The sequence below is a fragment of the Phasianus colchicus genome, chromosome 7 (genome assembly GCF_987193195.1).
Source record: "Phasianus colchicus chromosome 7, bPhaCol1.hap1.1, whole genome shotgun sequence".
NCBI classification, from domain to species: domain Eukaryota; kingdom Metazoa; phylum Chordata; class Aves; order Galliformes; family Phasianidae; genus Phasianus; species Phasianus colchicus.
The window spans coordinates 1,596,583-1,614,712 of NC_143442.1; the positions used below are offsets into that span (position 1 = coordinate 1,596,583).

The 18,130-nt window shown below is 44.0% G+C and overlaps 1 protein-coding gene across 2 annotated transcripts; it reads left to right on the forward strand.

Moving 5' to 3' along the window:
- Positions 1 to 4: 4 nt before the first annotated feature.
- Positions 5 to 15,281, forward strand: ARL5A (ARF like GTPase 5A). Of its 2 annotated transcripts, none has more exons than XM_031590802.2 (6): positions 5 to 50; positions 2,537 to 2,597; positions 5,357 to 5,504; positions 6,600 to 6,683; positions 9,711 to 9,862; positions 10,368 to 15,281. In XM_031590802.2, exons 3-6 carry the CDS (start codon positions 5,361 to 5,363, stop codon positions 10,414 to 10,416), a joined length of 429 nt encoding a protein of 142 aa, XP_031446662.1. In that variant the 5' UTR covers positions 5 to 50; positions 2,537 to 2,597; positions 5,357 to 5,360; the 3' UTR covers positions 10,417 to 15,281. The 2 variants fall into 2 exon arrangements, with proteins under 2 accessions (XP_031446662.1, XP_031446661.1); XM_031590801.2 differs by lacking the exon at positions 5 to 50 and adding an exon at positions 808 to 1,181.
- The last annotated feature ends 2,849 nt before the right edge of the window (positions 15,282 to 18,130 follow it).

The following is an 18,130-nucleotide window of genomic DNA, read 5'->3' on the forward strand; positions in this document are numbered from 1 at the left end:
GCTCATAGCAACCAGCGCTGCCCTGCGTGGGGTGGGACTGCTGACCTGAGGTGAGCGGGGCAATGGGGGGTGCTGAGGGGTGCTGAGGGGTTCTGAGGGGTGATGAGGGGTGAAGAGGGTTACTGAGGGGTGATGAGGGGTGCTGAGGGGCACTGAGGGGTGATGAGGGGTGATGATAGGTGATGAGGGGTAATGAGGAGCACTGAGGGGTGATGAGGGGTACTGAGGGGCACTTAGGGCATGAGAGGCACTAAGGGGGACTGAGGGTAGCTGAGGGGTGCTGAGGGACAATGAGGGATGTTGAGGGGCACTGAGGGGCATTGAGTGGAGCTGAGAGGTACTGAGAGGTACTGAGAGGTACTGAGGGGAGTTGAGGGGTGCTGAGGAGTACTGAGGGAGCACTGAGGGGCACTGAGAGGTGCCAAGGGACAAGTGGGACAAGGGGAAATGGTTTAAAGTTGAGGAAGGGAAGATTTAGGTTGGATATCAGGGGGAAGCTCTTTGCTGTGAGAGCGGTGAGGTGCTGGAACAGCTGCCCAGAGAGGCTGTGGATGCCCCGTCCATCCCTGGAGGTGTTCAAGGCCAGGTTGGATGGGGCCCTGGGCTGCTGTGAAATGAGGAGGTTGGTGGCCCTGTGTGTGGCAGGGGGTTGGAGCTTCGTGATCCTTGAGGTCCCTTCCAACCCAACCATTCTGTGATTCTGTGGGAGCACTGAGGGACATGAAGAGGCTCTGAGTGACACCGAGCCGCAGCCTCGCGCCGGCCGCGCGGTGGGCGTGGCTTCCCAACGGCCGCCGGGGGGCGTGGCCTCCCATCGCCGGCACGGCCACACGTCCTCCCCGCCTCCGCGTGCCCTACGGTGGCCGCGAGGAGCGCGGTGCGGTGCGGTGCGGTGCCGGCCGGCGGCCTGCGGGAAGGCTGCTGAGCGGCGCGAGGAGCGGGGCGGAGGAGCGCGGGCGGCGGCGATGTCCGCGCGCGGGAGGCGCTCGGCCCGCAGTGCGCAGCGCGAGCAGGCCCGGCGCGGGGGGCTCCTCCCGCAGGCCGGGCGCCGGGCCGGGCCCTGAGGCGGCCGCGGCCTCGGGCAGCCCCTGGCGGCGGGTGCGGAGGAGCCGGCGGCGGCCGGAGCGGGCCGAGGATGGGGATCCTCTTCACCAGGATCTGGAGGCTGTTCAACCACCAGGGTGAGCGGCGAGCCGAGCCGGGCCGGGCCCGTTGGCGCGGGCGGTCGGGGCAGGGCTGGGCCCGTGGCTCGCCCCGCGCGGGGCGGATTTACGGAGCGCCGGACGCGCACCGGCGCTGCTGGCCGAGGCTGCGGCGCCTTCGGACTCGCCGTGAGCGAACTCGGCGCTGCTGTCCTGCCCGGCCGCGTTTCGGTGTTGTGCGGTTGTGCCGAGCGGCTGAACCCGGGCCGTGTGTGTGATGGTGGTACGAGGCGGCTCTGCGGAACCGCAGCGTGTCGGTTAAATCGGAACCGAGGAACCTCGCTTGTCTGAATGTCTCCTCCACAGCGATCACGGCTCCGGGAGTTGAGCTGTGGGGTACGGAGCTGGGCGGGCTGCTGGGGGGGAAACACATCTGGTGTGCTGGGCAACACCGCCTGCAGAGTTCAGGTTCCTTCTGTGATGCGTAGGAAGGAAGGTGCTAAGCAGAAACGATCGGCGGTTCTGGCACTGAGCTCTAAGTGCCGGAGCTTTTTGTTGTACCCGTTGGTTTGTCCAAAACCAAATTGGGTGAATGAGGGCTGCAAGACATACGGAGGCAAATCTTTCTGTGTTCCGAAGCTGCTAAAAGGGAAAGTGGACACGGGGTGGCTGTATGGTTGGACTTGGTGATCTAGTGGTGAGGCACTGGAACAGGTTGCCCAAGGAGGCTGTGGATGCCCCATCCCTGCAGGCATTCAAGGCCAGGCTGGATGTGGCTCTGGGCAGCCTGGGCTGCTGGCTGGTGACCTGCACACAGCAGGGGGTTGGAACTGGATGAGCATTGTGCTCCTTTGCAACCCAGGCCATTCTGTGATTCTATGATCTTAGGCGTCTTTTCCGACCTTAATGATTCTGTAGCTTGAGGAGCAGCACTCTGTGTGCTGCAGGGTATTCCTGCAGGCAGCATTGCTGCTTTCTGAACTGCTGCTCAGAATGAGATGAAGAAGTTGCTGGCTGTGATAGGAGCATGGCCTTGGAAAGGCACACTTGGTTTGCACGAGCATTCTGGAGAGATGCTATAACTGGGGCAATAGAGAATGCAATCTATTATGATCTGCAGGAGTGTAGAAGCTTCAGAAAGAATGCTCCAGCAGCTTAGAGAAGGAAAAAATCCAAATGTCATATCTTAGAAATTGTTCCTTCAGGTGTGCAGACAAGAAATGTGACGATAGCACAGGTAGACAATGTTAGGTATGGTGTGAAATCCAGCAACAGAGTTACGTGCTGGCTGAGGAGATCCGCCTGCAGTGCAGTGTGAACCTTGCCTTGTAACGCAGTCCTTGTTGTGATAGCAGAGCTAACAATGTGACTTACTGGTTGTATTTTTATTTCAGAGCACAAAGTAATCATTGTTGGTCTGGATAATGCAGGAAAAACTACCATTCTTTATCAATTGTAAGTATGAACTGCCAGTGATGTTTCATGTGTCTCAAGGTGTGTGTTGTGTGCATTGCTTTGGCTTATTTTTGCTTCTGTCCCTGTTTCTTTTTACTTGGAGATCACCGTGCTGGAAATTATGGGATAAGTGGTGCTGGGTCAGGGCGTGTGTTCAGAGTTTGGAAATGTCTGTGTTCCTCCTGATGTGTGAATAAGGTTTTGTTGAGAACTATTTATCAAATTACATTGCTATTAAAGTTGATCACAGCTGCCTTTGGTGTCACAGCACAGGCTGTCTGCCAGCTCCATGAAATAGGGTTACACTGAGGGTTAGCCACAGCACAGTGCTGCTGTGCTGGTCCATGCCACAGTGTGTAACTGTGCCATTCTTTGTGAGTCGCAAAGCACCAAAGCCTGACCTCTCCCTGCCTCAAATTGTGTCCTGCCCACCTTGGTGGCACAGGAAGGGCTGAGCCAGCAGCAAGCCTTGCAGTGTTGGTTGCTGTTAAGCTGTTTCTGGCTTGTATTTGTCATGCCTCAGCCTTGCTGCTGATGCCTTGGTACCTGCATGGGCTCCATATCACTGGTCCTCCACGGTACTTTGATAAAGGGCTGCAGATCTGTGCCTGGGCTCAGAAACTGCAGGTGGGACAGGCAGCTCAAGGCCTCTTTATAGCAGGAGCAGATTGGCCTTCTCTCACAGCAGGCAGTCTGGTGCTAGGAAGCACTCCTGCTCCAACCCTACACTTAAAATGTTGCAGGGGTAAACATTTCTTTTGACAAACTGTGGTTGGCTTTTGCCTTTCTGAAATGTGAGAATTATGCAGTGTTCCCAGCCCTTTGCAGGCTGCACAGGAGAAAGTGAAAATATAAGGATTGTTGTTGTTACCAAACAGAGAGTGAGAAAATATTTTTAGTATTAAAAAAGTAATAGAATGAAGTGGAATCTTTTAAAGAACAGTAACTGTTGCTGCTGAAGGCCATCCTTGGTGTGTTACAAAGCTGCCTGTGTCTTTTCACTTCCTCCACGAAGTCTCATGATTCTTTTCATCTTCTTCTTTCTGCCATCTAAGTGTTTTCTTTTCCCTTTTGTACAGTGGATGGCTGTGTGCCTCCTTTTCCTCTGTACCCTTTTTGGCATTGCAGGACTTCCCCTTCTCTTTAGTTGAAGGGTGCTGCTCTGGATGGGTCTGATCTGCTGCTCCTCCTGCCTGACTATTGCTTCAGGAATCTTTGCCTGCTGTATTTTTCCTTATACACTTTCTCCATGGCAGATAAGTGTTCTGAGCAAGAATGAATGTTTGACTGTTGGAACAAACGGGCAGAGATAACTGCAGCAGTGTGTCTCAGTGTGCTGACTGGTGCTTGGTGTCGTGGAGGGTCACAGCACTTTGGAGCAGTGATTCTTGCAGCAGGTTGTGGCAGCCCTACAGACACTTTCTTTCCATTCTCATACTCAGCTCTCCCTCCTCTTTGTTGAGTAGGATTTGGCAGTCTGTTGTCTAGAAAAGCCATGAAGCTCCACGCTAACCTTGTTTCAGTGGGGAGGAGGAAAGAAAATCCAGCTATCATGTTGCACACAGAGTTGCCGACAGCTTGAGTGTGAAAGGCTGCAGGTTCAGCCAGGGAAATGGGAGCTGTGAAATGCCTTTCCCAAGCATTAAAAGAATTCTGCTGAAACCTGGTTATGAAATATTAAATCAGCCAGAGGCATCTTGTTACCATTGTCTGCCTTAATTTCGTTTTACTGTTCTTTCTCATTCTGATACTTCTCTTTCTCCAATCTTAGCTTCCCCCAAACTTGTGTGATGAGAGAATACCTTGTCTTGGTGCTAAGACATTGAGTAGCTGGTGTTCCTTCCCACAATGTTAGGCTACCCTTTTATCCCTCAGTTACCCTGGTCAGTAAATAGCTCAGCACTGTTACAAGTCTCAAATTGATGTCTCTATAACTGAAAGCTCTGCTGAAGTATTTAAAAAGTGTATATATATATAAAATGGAAAAAAAAGATCACGATTATCAGAAAAAAAAATAATTAAATTCTTTGAAAAAGATTCATCTTTTCCTTTAAAGCTGCTTGTGTGATTTTTTTTTTTTTTTTTAATGTCCCTTTCAGTAGAGTTTAAATAATTTGAAGAGTGTCCAGAATACACATTTGGTTATTACTCTTTATGTGCCTTAATGACAGAGTTGCACTAAGTATCTCTAAACCAATGTATTTCTCAACCTTAATTAATCAGCATTCATCTCCACAATGGAGAGTCCATTTGCTGGACAGAAGGAAGTCTGGACATAAAGTAACTGCAGTGTGAAGGAGTTGTGTGTGTGCTGTCCAATCCTGTGCTTGGTGGAGCTGGATGAGCAGTTGTTTTTCTGCAACCTTGGAATTCTTGTGGCTTAACCATAGTCTTGAAGAAAAGCAACTGCTCTCTTCCATGCTGCATCGTGCCAAAAGAAGCCTGGAAAAACAAGAGCTGGCTGCTTGAAACGCTTTCTGAAGCAAATGCTCCTTCAGCTTTATGATTTAATTAGTTATAAAATAGTTTTGTTGACAAATGCTTTCTCAGCTTTATAATTTAACTGTTATATAGGTCACCGAATCCTCCTTTATTGTCATTTTTATTCTCCTCCAACTTTGTCCCTATTTTTGCATTAGAAGCTTTTGTTAGAGTTCCCCAATTAAGCTTTCCACCTTGGAGAAACCATCAGCTTTAGTGTCACAGAAGCAGGCTCAGTGCTGGCTGTGTGTGACGAAGCCGACCTCTTCTCCCCGCAGCTCAATGAATGAAGTGGTGCACACCTCACCTACGATAGGCAGCAACGTGGAAGAGATCGTGGTTAACAACACGCGCTTTCTGATGTGGGATATTGGAGGGCAGGAGTCCCTGCGGTCCTCGTGGAACACCTACTACACCAACACCGAGGTGAGAGCCCTGCCCTAAGCCCTGTGGTAATGAATGGCTGCTGGGGAAGGAGAGAGCTTACCCGAGACCAGGCGTGCTCCCAGGGAGCTGCACTGGCTGAGTTGAGTGTTCTATAGCAACTCCAGGCTGCTTGTGTTCTGGTTGTGTACAGCTTGTGTTCTGATGCTGTACAGCTCCCTTCTGTACTTTCATAACATACTTAAAAGTAAGTTCAAGGACCCTGTGTCTGGGGATCCATGGCCTTGGGGCAGGTGTTGCACATCCCCATGTTTACAGGTTCCTACTGCGGGCTGTAACAGCTGTTTCTCTGTAGCAGGTACTTCAAAACCTGTGTATCTCCAAAATGAGCAAGGCTGGAAGTCCCAATACCAGGAGCTCTGTCTTGCAGGCTCCTATGATCAATTCACTCAAGCACCCTGAGAGTTTTGAGAACACCTCAGTGACAAAGCTGCAGCACATACGCTGGAGTTGATTAAAATTGTGCTTCAAGTCAAGATTTCCTACATGATAACAGTTGTGGTTTTATTGATGTTGTTTTCTTTAAAAGGTTAACTTTTTTAGTCTTTGTTTTCCTGTGCTTCACTAGAAGGCACTGTGACGCGTATATGCACGTATACTTTTGAAGTGTGACATTTGTTATGTTTTTTTTTAATGTATTTAAATCCCTTAAATTCCTGCTTTCATGTTAGAGCTTGAAACAAAGGGAGGAAGCTGTTATACTTCACCTTCTTACGGAAGCAACAAATCATCTGAGCGATCTGTGTGCTACCTCAGTTATCTGAAGCAAAGAATAAAGCCAGATCTGGGGTGCTGACAAGAGCTTGCTCTCAAAATAAATTTTTCACTTGAAAATGGAGGTCAGAAAAGATGCATCAGAGCTGCTTTGTATACAAAGCACTGGCTGAACTGCTAACCATAGCAGTGCTGTGGGTAACCAGCCACGCTCTGCATCTGGGACAAGATGACACCTAATAATCCTGCTGGCTATCTGAATAATCTGATGGGAGCAATGATCTGTTCTGTGTAAGCACGCATGGCCGGAAGAAAATAGTGTGTTCTTTGAAATGCTGACTCATAACTTTTGGCTTTTTAAAGTTTGTAATAGTTGTTGTGGACAGCACAGACAGAGAGAGGATTTCCGTGACTAAAGAAGAACTGTACAAGATGTTAGCACATGAGGTGAGTAGATCCTGTATCTTCTTTGCTGTAATATTTGTGGCTAAGATGTGGATCAGGAAACTGGGCTGTGAGAGCTTCGTTTAAGAATGCCATTTAAGCCTGGTGGTGGGAGACAGATCAGAAAGGACACATGGCTCAGTTGGAACCCAGGGCTCATGTTAACAGCCATGTTCCTGGCTATGGGCAGTGCTGTCAGACCTGTGTGGTTTTTGTTAGAGGCTCTGTCTGTTGTGAAACTCCCAATACAATTTGTGGGAGATCAGTGATTTCATATTAATTCATAAAAGTAACTTTTCAGCTTCTGAGTGCTTCATCAAAACATAAGTTGACACTTAGAAATGATATACATGTTTTTTCAGCATAAGTCTTGAAGACTTGCAGTAGCTGAAGAAGGGCTATTATGCTGTGCCTTTATTCTTGTTCGTTGTGGCTGGAAGCTTAGGTTAAGTCTTCAAAGGAAACCTTTGCAATAAGAACCAAACAGCAATTGAGATAATTGCAGAAATGCAAAATGCATGACGTAAACTCTTAAAACTCAGGCTGGATGTGGCTCTGGGCAGCCTGGTCTGGTGGTTGGCGACCCTGCCTATAGCAGGAGGGTTGAAACTGGACGATCTTTGAGGCTCTTTTCAACCCAAGCCATTCTGTGACTTTATGAAAATGTGTGAGAAAACTGTAGTAGTTATCACTCTACATCAGCTTGAACTTACAGACTGAGTATGATTTGCTAACTTGTGAAGACTCTCTTTCAAATAGAGTGGTGTTAGGTCTAAAATGGAACTATCTGTTTCTGATTTGTAAGTGCTCTCATACTGTATAAGCCAAGGAGCAGTGCAGTGTAATGTAAGTTAACTGCCCATGAAGTGCTGCAAGACCAGAGGCTGGAGTTTTAATGAATATGTGCTTATATAAGCTTAACTTCTGCTGTGATATGTAAGAGCAGCAAATTTAATGCAAGTGGGATCAGTTTGTATGAGCTGACACTGAGCTTCCAAACCTAAAAGTGTCAGAATACAAAGATGTGGATAGAATTGATGGCATTATATCCCAAAATATTCCATCTATATTTAAACTATCACCACTGCTCAGCAGGTGACTACTGCATCTATATATCTATATATATCTCTGTATATAAATATATGTATTTCTATTGAATGATCATGGTAGCATTGAAGAAACAACCAAGACCTTTCTTCAGTGTCTTGATGTTTTTTTTTTTTTCCTTTTGTATTTAAATTCAAGTAGTGTTTAACATGTTACTGAATTTCTTTCTTAGTGAGGCTGGTGTAATTAGCTGTGAGCCAGAGGACAGGTAATGCTTTTTCTGGGAAGTAGGTGTCCTCCCAAAATGTTGTTGTTTTTATTCCATGACCTTGGGATTTTAGGCAGCTGTTTTGCAGAACTTTGAACTGTGAACCTCAGCCAGTGTCCAGCTGATGTGCAGGTTCTAGTTAATCTAAACTGCAGCTGCTTTTTCCTCCATGCTCAGAGGCAGCTCAGTCCTTCTTAAGTTTACCTTCTTGAAACAGACCATGCTTTGTCTGGAACTTTGCATTTAGTGATGCTCAGAGGGTAGGAGCAGTCCCAGACCTGCACCTTCTGCCTGCCTGGTTGTGGCAGAGCACTGCATGCAGCACAGGGACCGTTGCCATAGAGTCTGCTGTCATCAGTAGAATTTCTCAGCTGTACCATTTAGTTTGTTGCAGTAGCTAAACAAAATCTGCATCTTCTGTTTCATAATCTGCAAATGAGGGTGCAGAAGCTGTTAATGAGCTGTATTTGAAATGAAGGAAGTTTGGAACTCTAAGCAATGCGAATGCCCTTGCTTTGTGCTGGGAGGCTGCTTCTACACCCAAACGGCACACATCTAACAGGAGGTGTGCCTATTGTGCAACAGGTTGTATTCAATATATTCTGCAATCCCTGCAGGTGCTACGGTACTTGAAAAGAACAGTGATACATATAACCTGAAATGGAGATCAAATATGTACATAGAATAGCTGTTCTCTGCAGTCTTTGAAAAGTTTTCATTTTTGCTAACTGGTTCAATTGGATTTGTTTGCTGAGGTAAAATTGACTTGCCCAGGTCAGTTCCAGCTATTTGCTGAACCAGAAGATCCCATGGGAATTAATGTTACTGCTTGTAAAAGTTAGTGTGCCTAATAGGCATTTAACTGAATGGCTTTTTGGGAAGATCTCATTACTTTCAGAGGGGCACGTTTTCAATACTGTGTGTCTGTATGAATGTAATTTAAAGCAGCTTGAGATAAAACAAGCTTGGTCCTAGAGTTGCTCTTCTCTAAATGGTTAGAACCAATGTTTTGAATATTTTAGAGCCCCATCAAGACAATTATTGTAATGTGCTTGTTCATTTAGATGCCCATGCTTTGATTCTGAAGTAGTGTAAATGATGATGTTCCACAAACAATGAACATCTTATAAATGAAATATTACTGCAGCTTGCTTTACACTGTCAAGGGCTGCTTCAAAGGTGGGATTTCCATGGCAGAGGATGGCTTTCCCAGTGCTGAAGGACTGCTGGGGAGTTGGTTCTGTGTAAGAAGCATGGCACAGACTGCTGATTTGGCTCTAACTTCAATCTCATGGTGTGCATGTATGTGAAAGCTGGTATGTGTCAAAGCACGGTATGTATAAAAGCCAGGCACAGGGAGGGAGAGCAGCTGCTTCAGATGTACAGGCAGGAGTGCTCTGCAAGGGAAGGCTAAAGCAGAAGACCTTGACTCTAAAACAGATGGGTGATGTAATTGCACATGCTGTGCTCAGGACAGAGATGAAGGGTGCCCTGATCCTCACAGGACAACAGAATGGCATTGGTTGTTTTAGGCAAAAGTTGGACATCTGATCAACAAGATCAAAATATTTTCCTTTCAGAAGTTAAATGCTGACGAGCCTGCAGCATTTATAAGCTAGTTTGTTTGCTTGGGCTTACAACTCACAAGTTTGCTGTCACATCTTTTGTCTTTGAAGGCAGATTTGTAATAGTCTTTTTTCTTCTTTCCCCCCAAGGACTTGAAGAAAGCAGGTTTGCTGATCTTTGCTAACAAGCAAGATGTTAAAGAGTGTATGACAGTGGCTGAAATCTCTCAATTTCTGAAGCTGACTTCAATTAAGGATCACCAGTGGCACATTCAGGCGTGCTGTGCTCTAACTGGAGAGGGGTAAGGGTTATTCTTTGTAGGAGGGCAGTCTTGAATGATTTTGGTATTTTTACTGTGGTAGCCAGTTCTAACACATTGCTCCCCTTTCAGTGATAAAGCTGTACTTACTGTGTTCTTAATGCAAAAGTCTGACGTAGGAACAGAAAGATCTGATAACCAACATTTACAGGAAACTTGCAGTCTTGACTCTCAGAAGTGTAGTTTTGAGTGACTCAGGCCTAATAAAGATGAATGAAACCTAACATTTTTCATTGGTCTATTAAGAGTAATCATAACTAGAGGTAACTTCAGTGTACATCTGTAAGAGCTGAAGTCTTCTACACACAGATGGCATAGTAAGACCTGAAAAGATTGAATTGTTTCTGGAAATGCTGCCTTCAGTCAGAATTAGAGTTCTCAAGAAGAATTTGATTGTTCAGATAAATTGATGCTGTGGAAGTAATCATCTTTGAAGTTACCCTGAGGAGTGCACCCATTCCTTACACATTCTCTCTCTTGTTTACAGACTCTGCCAAGGACTCGAATGGATGATGTCAAGACTAAAGATCAGATGATTTTTAATGACCCCTTTGCACAGACACTGCTTTAAAAAAAAAAAAAAAAAAAAGCTGTACCTGTGGTTACCTTCACAGTGGCAGAATTGCTGGGTTAGGTGTATTTATAATGAACTGATTTCAACTTTATTTTCTACGTAGATACATACACACATGTATATAAATTCAGACCGTTCAGCAAAAAGAAAAATGCAGGTGATGGCTCAAGTTTGTTTTCCTGGTTGTTTTCCTCTGGAGACGCATGTAAAAGTGGTGATCCACCTTCCTTCCAAGATACAGCCACTGACAACAGTCTGATGCTGAGTGTGGTGAAGATGAAACAAGAGAAAGAACTTATGCTTTGGGGTTTTATTATTACATTGTAGTCCTCTCTAGTCGAAGATGTGGCTTCATTATTTCAGTAAATTAGCAAACAAATCAATGGCATAGATATCAACTTTCCAGTATTTTTAAAGTTACTGATGTTACAAATGCAAAACTATTTTCCTGTATGTGTACTGTACATATTTGTGTATATTTATACCTCAATTTTAGGTTAATAGCAATCTCTTCAGACCAGTGTGTAAAGCTGAATCAGTATGTTGACAGCAGTACTAATATTTCACATTGCCAACTTCTTTTCCTTCATTACCTGTGTGGCTGTAATGTCCATCAGACAGTTGGCTCACCACAACTTTATAAAGCAAGTTCTCTCTTAAGAAAACTGCTTGTTTCTCACATGATTTTTCAGTTTGATTTTTCATAGTGGGTTGGGGCATACGGATTCACCTTCAAATTACAGTATCAGCAAACAGTAAAAATTTGCCAAAGAGTTTTGAAACAAATTTTCTTTTAATCATCATTGGATTAGATGATTCCAAAAGATGCATGTCACGATGTTCTATGCTACTGCTTTACTTTTTTGGCAGCACATGTTCATTTGTGATTCGAGACTTGTAGAAGTACCTTTAGCTCTCATAAAGGGAAAAAGTTGGTGTTTTTTTTTTTCCTTAACCAAAGAGGAGAGATGGAAGTATGTTTAAAAGTCCCACTGGAATCTTACAAACTAGACGTATGCTGTAGTGTTTTTCAGAGGCAGAGGTACTCTTCTTTGATAGCATCAAATGTAATATATATATCTATATGCAGTGGTTGGAATTGGGATGGGGAAGGGGAGTGAAGTAGAAGACACTACTTGAAAAGCTGTGAGTGACCCCTTGATCATGTTCCCACAGAAGTTCCAGGGCAGCACTTGCTGTGAATATAACTCCCTTGCACGGTCCCCAGGTGAGTTATAAGAAAGTGTCAAACACTGTGATTGTCTTTTCTTCCTGTAGTATTTCACGGGTTGGTTGTTCTGTACTGAGGCTCAGAATTACCATGTTAAAGGATAGAGGCTCTTCAGTGGGACTGCAGTTGGATGATTTGAAATATTACCAGTGTTTAAAAAGGATACATAGCCTTAACTGCAGGCTTTTATGTTGGGGTTCTGTGTTGGAAGACTATAGTAAAATGAAATAAAACTTTGTTTAATACACCCTGCCCTTTCTTAGCTCGTACAACTGATAAGGATGGAAAAGACATTTTACAGAACAAGCTTGAATTGAACTTTCTAATGTGCTCATCTTTGGTTATGGGGTAATGTAGTCAGTGCACCTGCTCTGCATTTGCCTGCCTCACTGGGGATCATGTTGTGAATGTGTGGGAAAAGAAGGGAGGCGATTTCAAAGGTCTGTATTTAACAAAGGCAGGTAAAGAATTTAACTCCTTAATATATTTCTGGTATCGCTTTATGATGCTCACTGGCTAGGGAACCTGCTGTCTTTGTTAAGCATTTTAACGTGTACATGCATATCTTTCTGGTGCATGCACATAGATATTGGTATGTAACTGGTGTGTTGCAAAATGTTTGAAGAAATAACAATTTAATGCAAAGATGACTTTCTTGGTTTATTTGATGGTATCTTTGGGAATCAAGCTCTGTGCACTTTTGCATATAAAATGGAAGTGTATGTATTCTAGTCCTAAAGAAAAAGCAGATATGCTTACAAACCTATGGACCTGGTTTCTGAATCTTCTGTCTTCCCTTTCATGCCTTCAAAATATTTTGCTTTAGTGTCTTTCAGTACTGTACACTGTTGCCTGAATCTGTAAGGGTTGTGTGTTAGTTTTTTCGTTGGTTTTCCAAGACAAGAAGTTCTTTCTGTTAATGGAGGAAGTATCATGGAGCAGTTTCTGTCTGGCTACTTCTTGATGGAATTTGCTGCTGACTCCTTCACTTAAATTAGTAGGACAGTGTCCAGATAATAAAAGCGTGGTATTCTTTTCCAGGTGTAGCATATGTTGTAACCAGACTCCTTATATTTACATTGACTCTCCTTCTCCCCCTCAGTATCCTGGCTACTTCCACTTTGTGTGCCCGCAAAGGTACTGCATGCTTTGCTTCATCTCTGTCTTGCAAGTGGCAGCTGACCCCAGCAGGGAGCTGAGAGTAACTGCACACATGAGATCTGCCTTTTAAACCAGTGTCTGGTGTCCTTATGAGCTTGTAATCTGAAAAGTAAGTAGTTGGATTGCAAACAGTACAGCCTTAACCCAGCTATGAAAGCATTAATAGATCACATAGAATCATGAGGTTTCTTTTCTATCTCTTTCTGATGCCACTGCATTTAGAGGGAAGATTTACTAAAATACAGTGGTGGCAGTGCTTACTGAAGCATCACATGTCTGTAGCATTCTTCAGCAGTGTTCAGGAAGCAAAAGCAGATGTGCCTTCCTTGTACATGCTAGGTTTGCAGTCTGTAAGGACAGGTTTATGTAGTAGCTGGGCAGCAGTTATCTGCTCTTTGTGAGCAGAGGGAACTCTTCTGGGTTCTCACACACCCAGCAGTGGTTGTGATCTCACTGAAAGTGCAGCAAAACTAGTGAAAGCAAAGGGCTGCATTCCACTGTTACAGTGAAAGACTCTATGGAAGTGTCTGTCTGCCAGAAGACTCCTCGTGAGAACAAGTGTATTTACTCACATGCTGAGGAGAACATGAGGTGGCTATGCATGTATGTTCCCTCACGATAGCATTCTGGCTATGATGGTCTTTTCCTAGGCATGCTGCCTTTTGAGTAATGTTAAAAATATTTTTCCAGTTAGTCATGAAATAGAAGGAATCCTTAAATTTGGTCATGGAGGAGAAGAGAGGCCAAACTCCTGAAGCCCTTTTCATGCACTTCTTGTTTACAGTGGTTTTCTTTTCCCTGGGGGACAACTCATGGCTTTTTTGCACAGCTCTGCTCATAGAAAAGCGAGTTAACTTTTCATCTCTGCTGCATAGAGTTTCTCACAGTTATTATTTGGAAGCAATTGTCCTAATGTGAGTTGTGACCTTGATTTGTGTTGCATCTGTTTCCCCCCTCTGCACTGTGTTGGATTGCTTTCCCTTTGTTCTTCATTGCTAGGATATTTTACAGAAGGTGGCAGGTGTCTTTTAAAAACGTGTTATTGAGGTTTGTGCTATAGAGCAACACCTGAGCAGCAAACAAAACAGCAGTTCAGCATGTTTCAGTGTTTGAGTATCAAGGTGTTTCTTTTGGTTTAGCACATGACAAAGTCGGCATGTTGGCTGTACTCAGTGTTTTTCCTGTGAGCTGAAAATCACACAGGTTTTTAATTGTGAGGAAAGGTGGGAAATCCTAACGTAGATCTGCTTGGCCTCCCTTTTAAAATTCTTTTTCTTATTTCAGGGAGGATTACTTTTTTTCTATGCATTAAATAGTGTTCCAAGATGTGTGCTCATGTGTGAATGCTGATACCTGATAGGCACCTACTACAGTCTATGCAGCCCAAGTGCCTACAACTAATGAACTGATCAGTTTTTTCTTTGTGTGCTGAATTTTCCATTCACCTTAAAACAGACACATATCTATGACAGTTCGTAAACGAGTGTTCTTCCATTCCTATGCCCCAGTTTTGTCATGACTGGTGTTACATTTTAGTTCTTGAAGCTTTCTATCCTGTACATTCCAAGCACTCTCCATTTATCACATGGCTAGCTTTCTTTGTGAAAGGAAGCGATCCATTTGTCTGTGTATCAGATTTTTCTTCAAAGAACTGAGTTAAAATAAATTAATCCGAGAATACTTGGTCTTGTAAACCTCCTCATTTAAGCAGTTCTTTTTAATTGGCTAATAAAACATTAACTTTGCTACCGTCAGACTAATTACATCTGACAAGTAGTTTCTCAGCTAATTCAAATGAATGTAGCATTGAGCTTTTAAACAGTGCATCACGGAGCATTATGGGATAAGAACGATGTGACGTTGTGAAGAATAGCACTAAGAAAGGACAGTGTCTGTGCATGTAGTCCTGGTGTTTTGCAGGTCAGTGCAGTGAGCATGCGACATGCAGAAAATAAGGAATTAGAAGTGGTTGCCACTAACTTGTTTTGCATCGTTGCTTAGAATCATAAGCAGAAATGGTTTTACTGCCTTACAGGGGTTTTTCTGGTTAACTTTTCTATTGTACAAAAAGTGTTTTGGAAATTCACATTGGATAGTGGTTGCTATTTATAAGAGGATCATCCCCATATATCGCTCTCTATCCTTTCAGGCCAGATTTCTTCTGAGCAGAGACACAAGTTGGGTGTTTGGGCTGTTGGCTTTTTTAAGCTTTATTTATTTGTGAAATTGGAAGACTTGTCTGCTACTGAATTAATACAGAAAATGCTGCTTTCCCTTGAAGCTGTAATTCATTCTTTGCAAATCATCATCAGCTCAGTGTTATCTTGTTTAAATGTTTCCTGTGTCAAGCACCATGGAGGGCAGAACAGTCTCCTGCTGTTGAAGATGTGCTCTTCTGCTAAGAGAAACAAACTCAGATTGGGAAGGCTGAAAAATGCAAGAACTGTGTGATAGAGGAGGCTAGGTGAGCCAGGTCCAACTGTGTCCGTGCAGAGCTTGATCTGAGTGCTTTCAGCATGCCCTCCCCTGTTGTTACTGTGTGCTTTGCCAAAACCTTTTGTCCTGCAGCCTGGTCCCACCACGCAGGCTGTGAATGATGTGGTTTATTTCTATTACATTCTCACTGGGTCTTTACATTTTAGTTTTTGTGTGAAGTTGCATCCATATGGGTATGTATCAATGTTTCTAGGGTCGTATTTACTTTGATTGCTTGCATTTTGTACTTCTCTTTCTTAAAATTTTGTCTTGAAAGAAATTCATAAAATCCATGGCTAGCTCTGATACTGCAATAAAATTTCATTCCAGAACACATGAAATCATTGCTTCAAATTAATATGAGGAGTTATGGGCTGGCTTGTCTTGGCTTGATACTTCTGTGTTTCAAATAAAAGCAAATCTATTAGTGCGATTTAGCTACAACTTTATAAAGCTATTTAGCATAGCCACGTTCAGTTGTGATTCTCTTGCATAACTTTTTCTGAAGTTTTATCAGAATATTCCTTGAATTGTTTCCCCCTTTACCACCTCCTGTCATTCTGGCTTGTGAAACCTCAAGCTGAGCTGGAAGGAGCTCATCTTGTTCTTGTAGCTCTTGTTTGAAGGGGTGAATCATACACAGATTTGCCCGTGGGGCACACACAGGTAAGAGGCTGTGTACAATCACACACACATTTATTTATGACCTCACAACTGCTATCCTTGGGAAAACTACCAGTCCTTACTGTTCTAAGATGAAAACACTGGTCAAAACTTTGCTGTTTGCGTTTTACCTTTTGCATGTGTGGATGGGAAACTTCTCAGAGCAAATGTATGATTTCCCACACGGTTATAAGGGTTTATCCAGGCATCATGTGGTATGGAGAACTGTTTGGCAAAGCTGTGCTGATGGGGTTTATGCTGGGAGGTTGCTTGGTAAGAAGTGTGTCTGCTGGTTTTAAATAGAAAAGAAAATGGATTTAATGGTGGAATGTTCTTTTCCTTTAGGAAATACTGAGTTGTAGTGGTGTGTTCACGTATCGCACGCTGGCAGTGCAGCCCTGGGCTGTTGGGGTTACAGGTAACTGCTTAGAAAGCAAATGGGATGAAATTGAAGCTGCTATAAGGGGAAAAAAAAAAAAAGGCATGTGGCTGCTCCAAAGGTATGCTGGTGGTCAGCGCTGGAGCTGGAATTCAATCTTGTTCCGTGGGTGTTAATTTTGGACTTGTTGCTCTATTTCTGTCTGCACAGTGCTTGGAGCCATGTGATAATCTCTCAGATAAAAGTAATGCACAGACAGGTGTTCACCGAGCTCAGATACGTACAGTAACTGCATGCTGCCTCTGCCACAATGGCGTGATGGACAGCAAAGTGCTTTCCTGTGCTGTTCTTCTGCCTGCTGTCTGATGGGAGTCTACGGATTGCTATGTTAGTCCAGAAAAATACACATGGAAGTATTTTGGAAGGCTTTTATTCATGTGTGTTGTATTGTTAGTGATCAATACCTTCATTCCTGCACGTAAAAATGGTTTGCCACTGCTGATCTCCAGTCACTTTCCCTCTGCAGCCAACAGCTGAGCGTCCTGCATAGAGCAGAGCTGCTGCAGTGAGCCTTGCCTTAGTCAGTGACATCTTCCTTATGGACGTGGAATTGGTCTTTTTAAAAGAAAAATACTCTGCTGCTTTTTGGCTTTATTTTTCTTGTCTGTGTGAACATTGAAGACTGCTGTGTTCTCTTTAATTGTCTTTGAGTTAAAACATCCTAACTCTTGGAGCCTGTTACCACTTGTAAAAGTACAAGTCACGTCATTACTGCTGTTGCACAGTGGACTTCAATTTATTCCAAGTATTTAATGCATTTTTTCAACATGATATTGAATTAGATGCAAAAGTACAGGATTGTTAACATCTTGGGAGCCAATACTTGTTATCAGCCTTGTTCTGTTTTGCTTTTTGCCTCATTTTTCAGAACTGGAAGGCATTTTTTTCCAGGTGTGTGTGTGTATATATGTGTGTAGGCAAACTACTGGGGTCATGCAAAGTGATGCAGATCTTGGAATAACAATATTTTGTCTAAATTCTTTGTACATAAAGTCTTAGTATGAATACAGGTACTGTTGAAGACTTGCTTTTGAGGTCCTTGTACTGCTGAATTCCAAGAGGCAACCCCATTGTAACCTATATGTATAGCTTTAAAACATGACTTGCTGGATGCATATTAGAGCTGTATAAACAACTAATAAACATTATTGTTTGTATTAAGATGGATAACTTACCTCTTCATTTTAGATTACCCATACCGTTTTCAGAGCAGGTTTGACAATTTTTTCTCTGTGTGTGTGTATATATGTGTATATGTAAATATTCATGCATGTGTGTATATATACAGGAATGATTTAGAACTTGGTGCAGTGCAGGATGTGGCCCAGTACACCAGCAGAGCTGCTGCTATTGGCAGCAGTAGGTGAGCACTGCTTTAACTCCATGAATAGCAATTTGGGCAAGTCTCATCCCACCTGCTGTGGTGCTGCTTGCCCAGCTCTGTGTTGCTGGCCAGGAGCTCAGAGCTTGCACAAGCTCCTTTTCAGATACACCATAACCTCCCAGCAGCAAGCCCTGCTGCAGTGTGCCCTGCAGTGAGGGGAGGGAGGTGCTGTGTGCTGTCCTGTGGGACAGAGGTAATGCAGGCTAGCCTGGTACGTTGGCTGAGCATCCTCCACGTGAGCCTGTGCAAGTCAGTAAGTGTGCCCTTACTGTTGCACAGCATGGGGTTTTCTTGTGCCTTTAGAAAGTACTTGGTTGTAAATC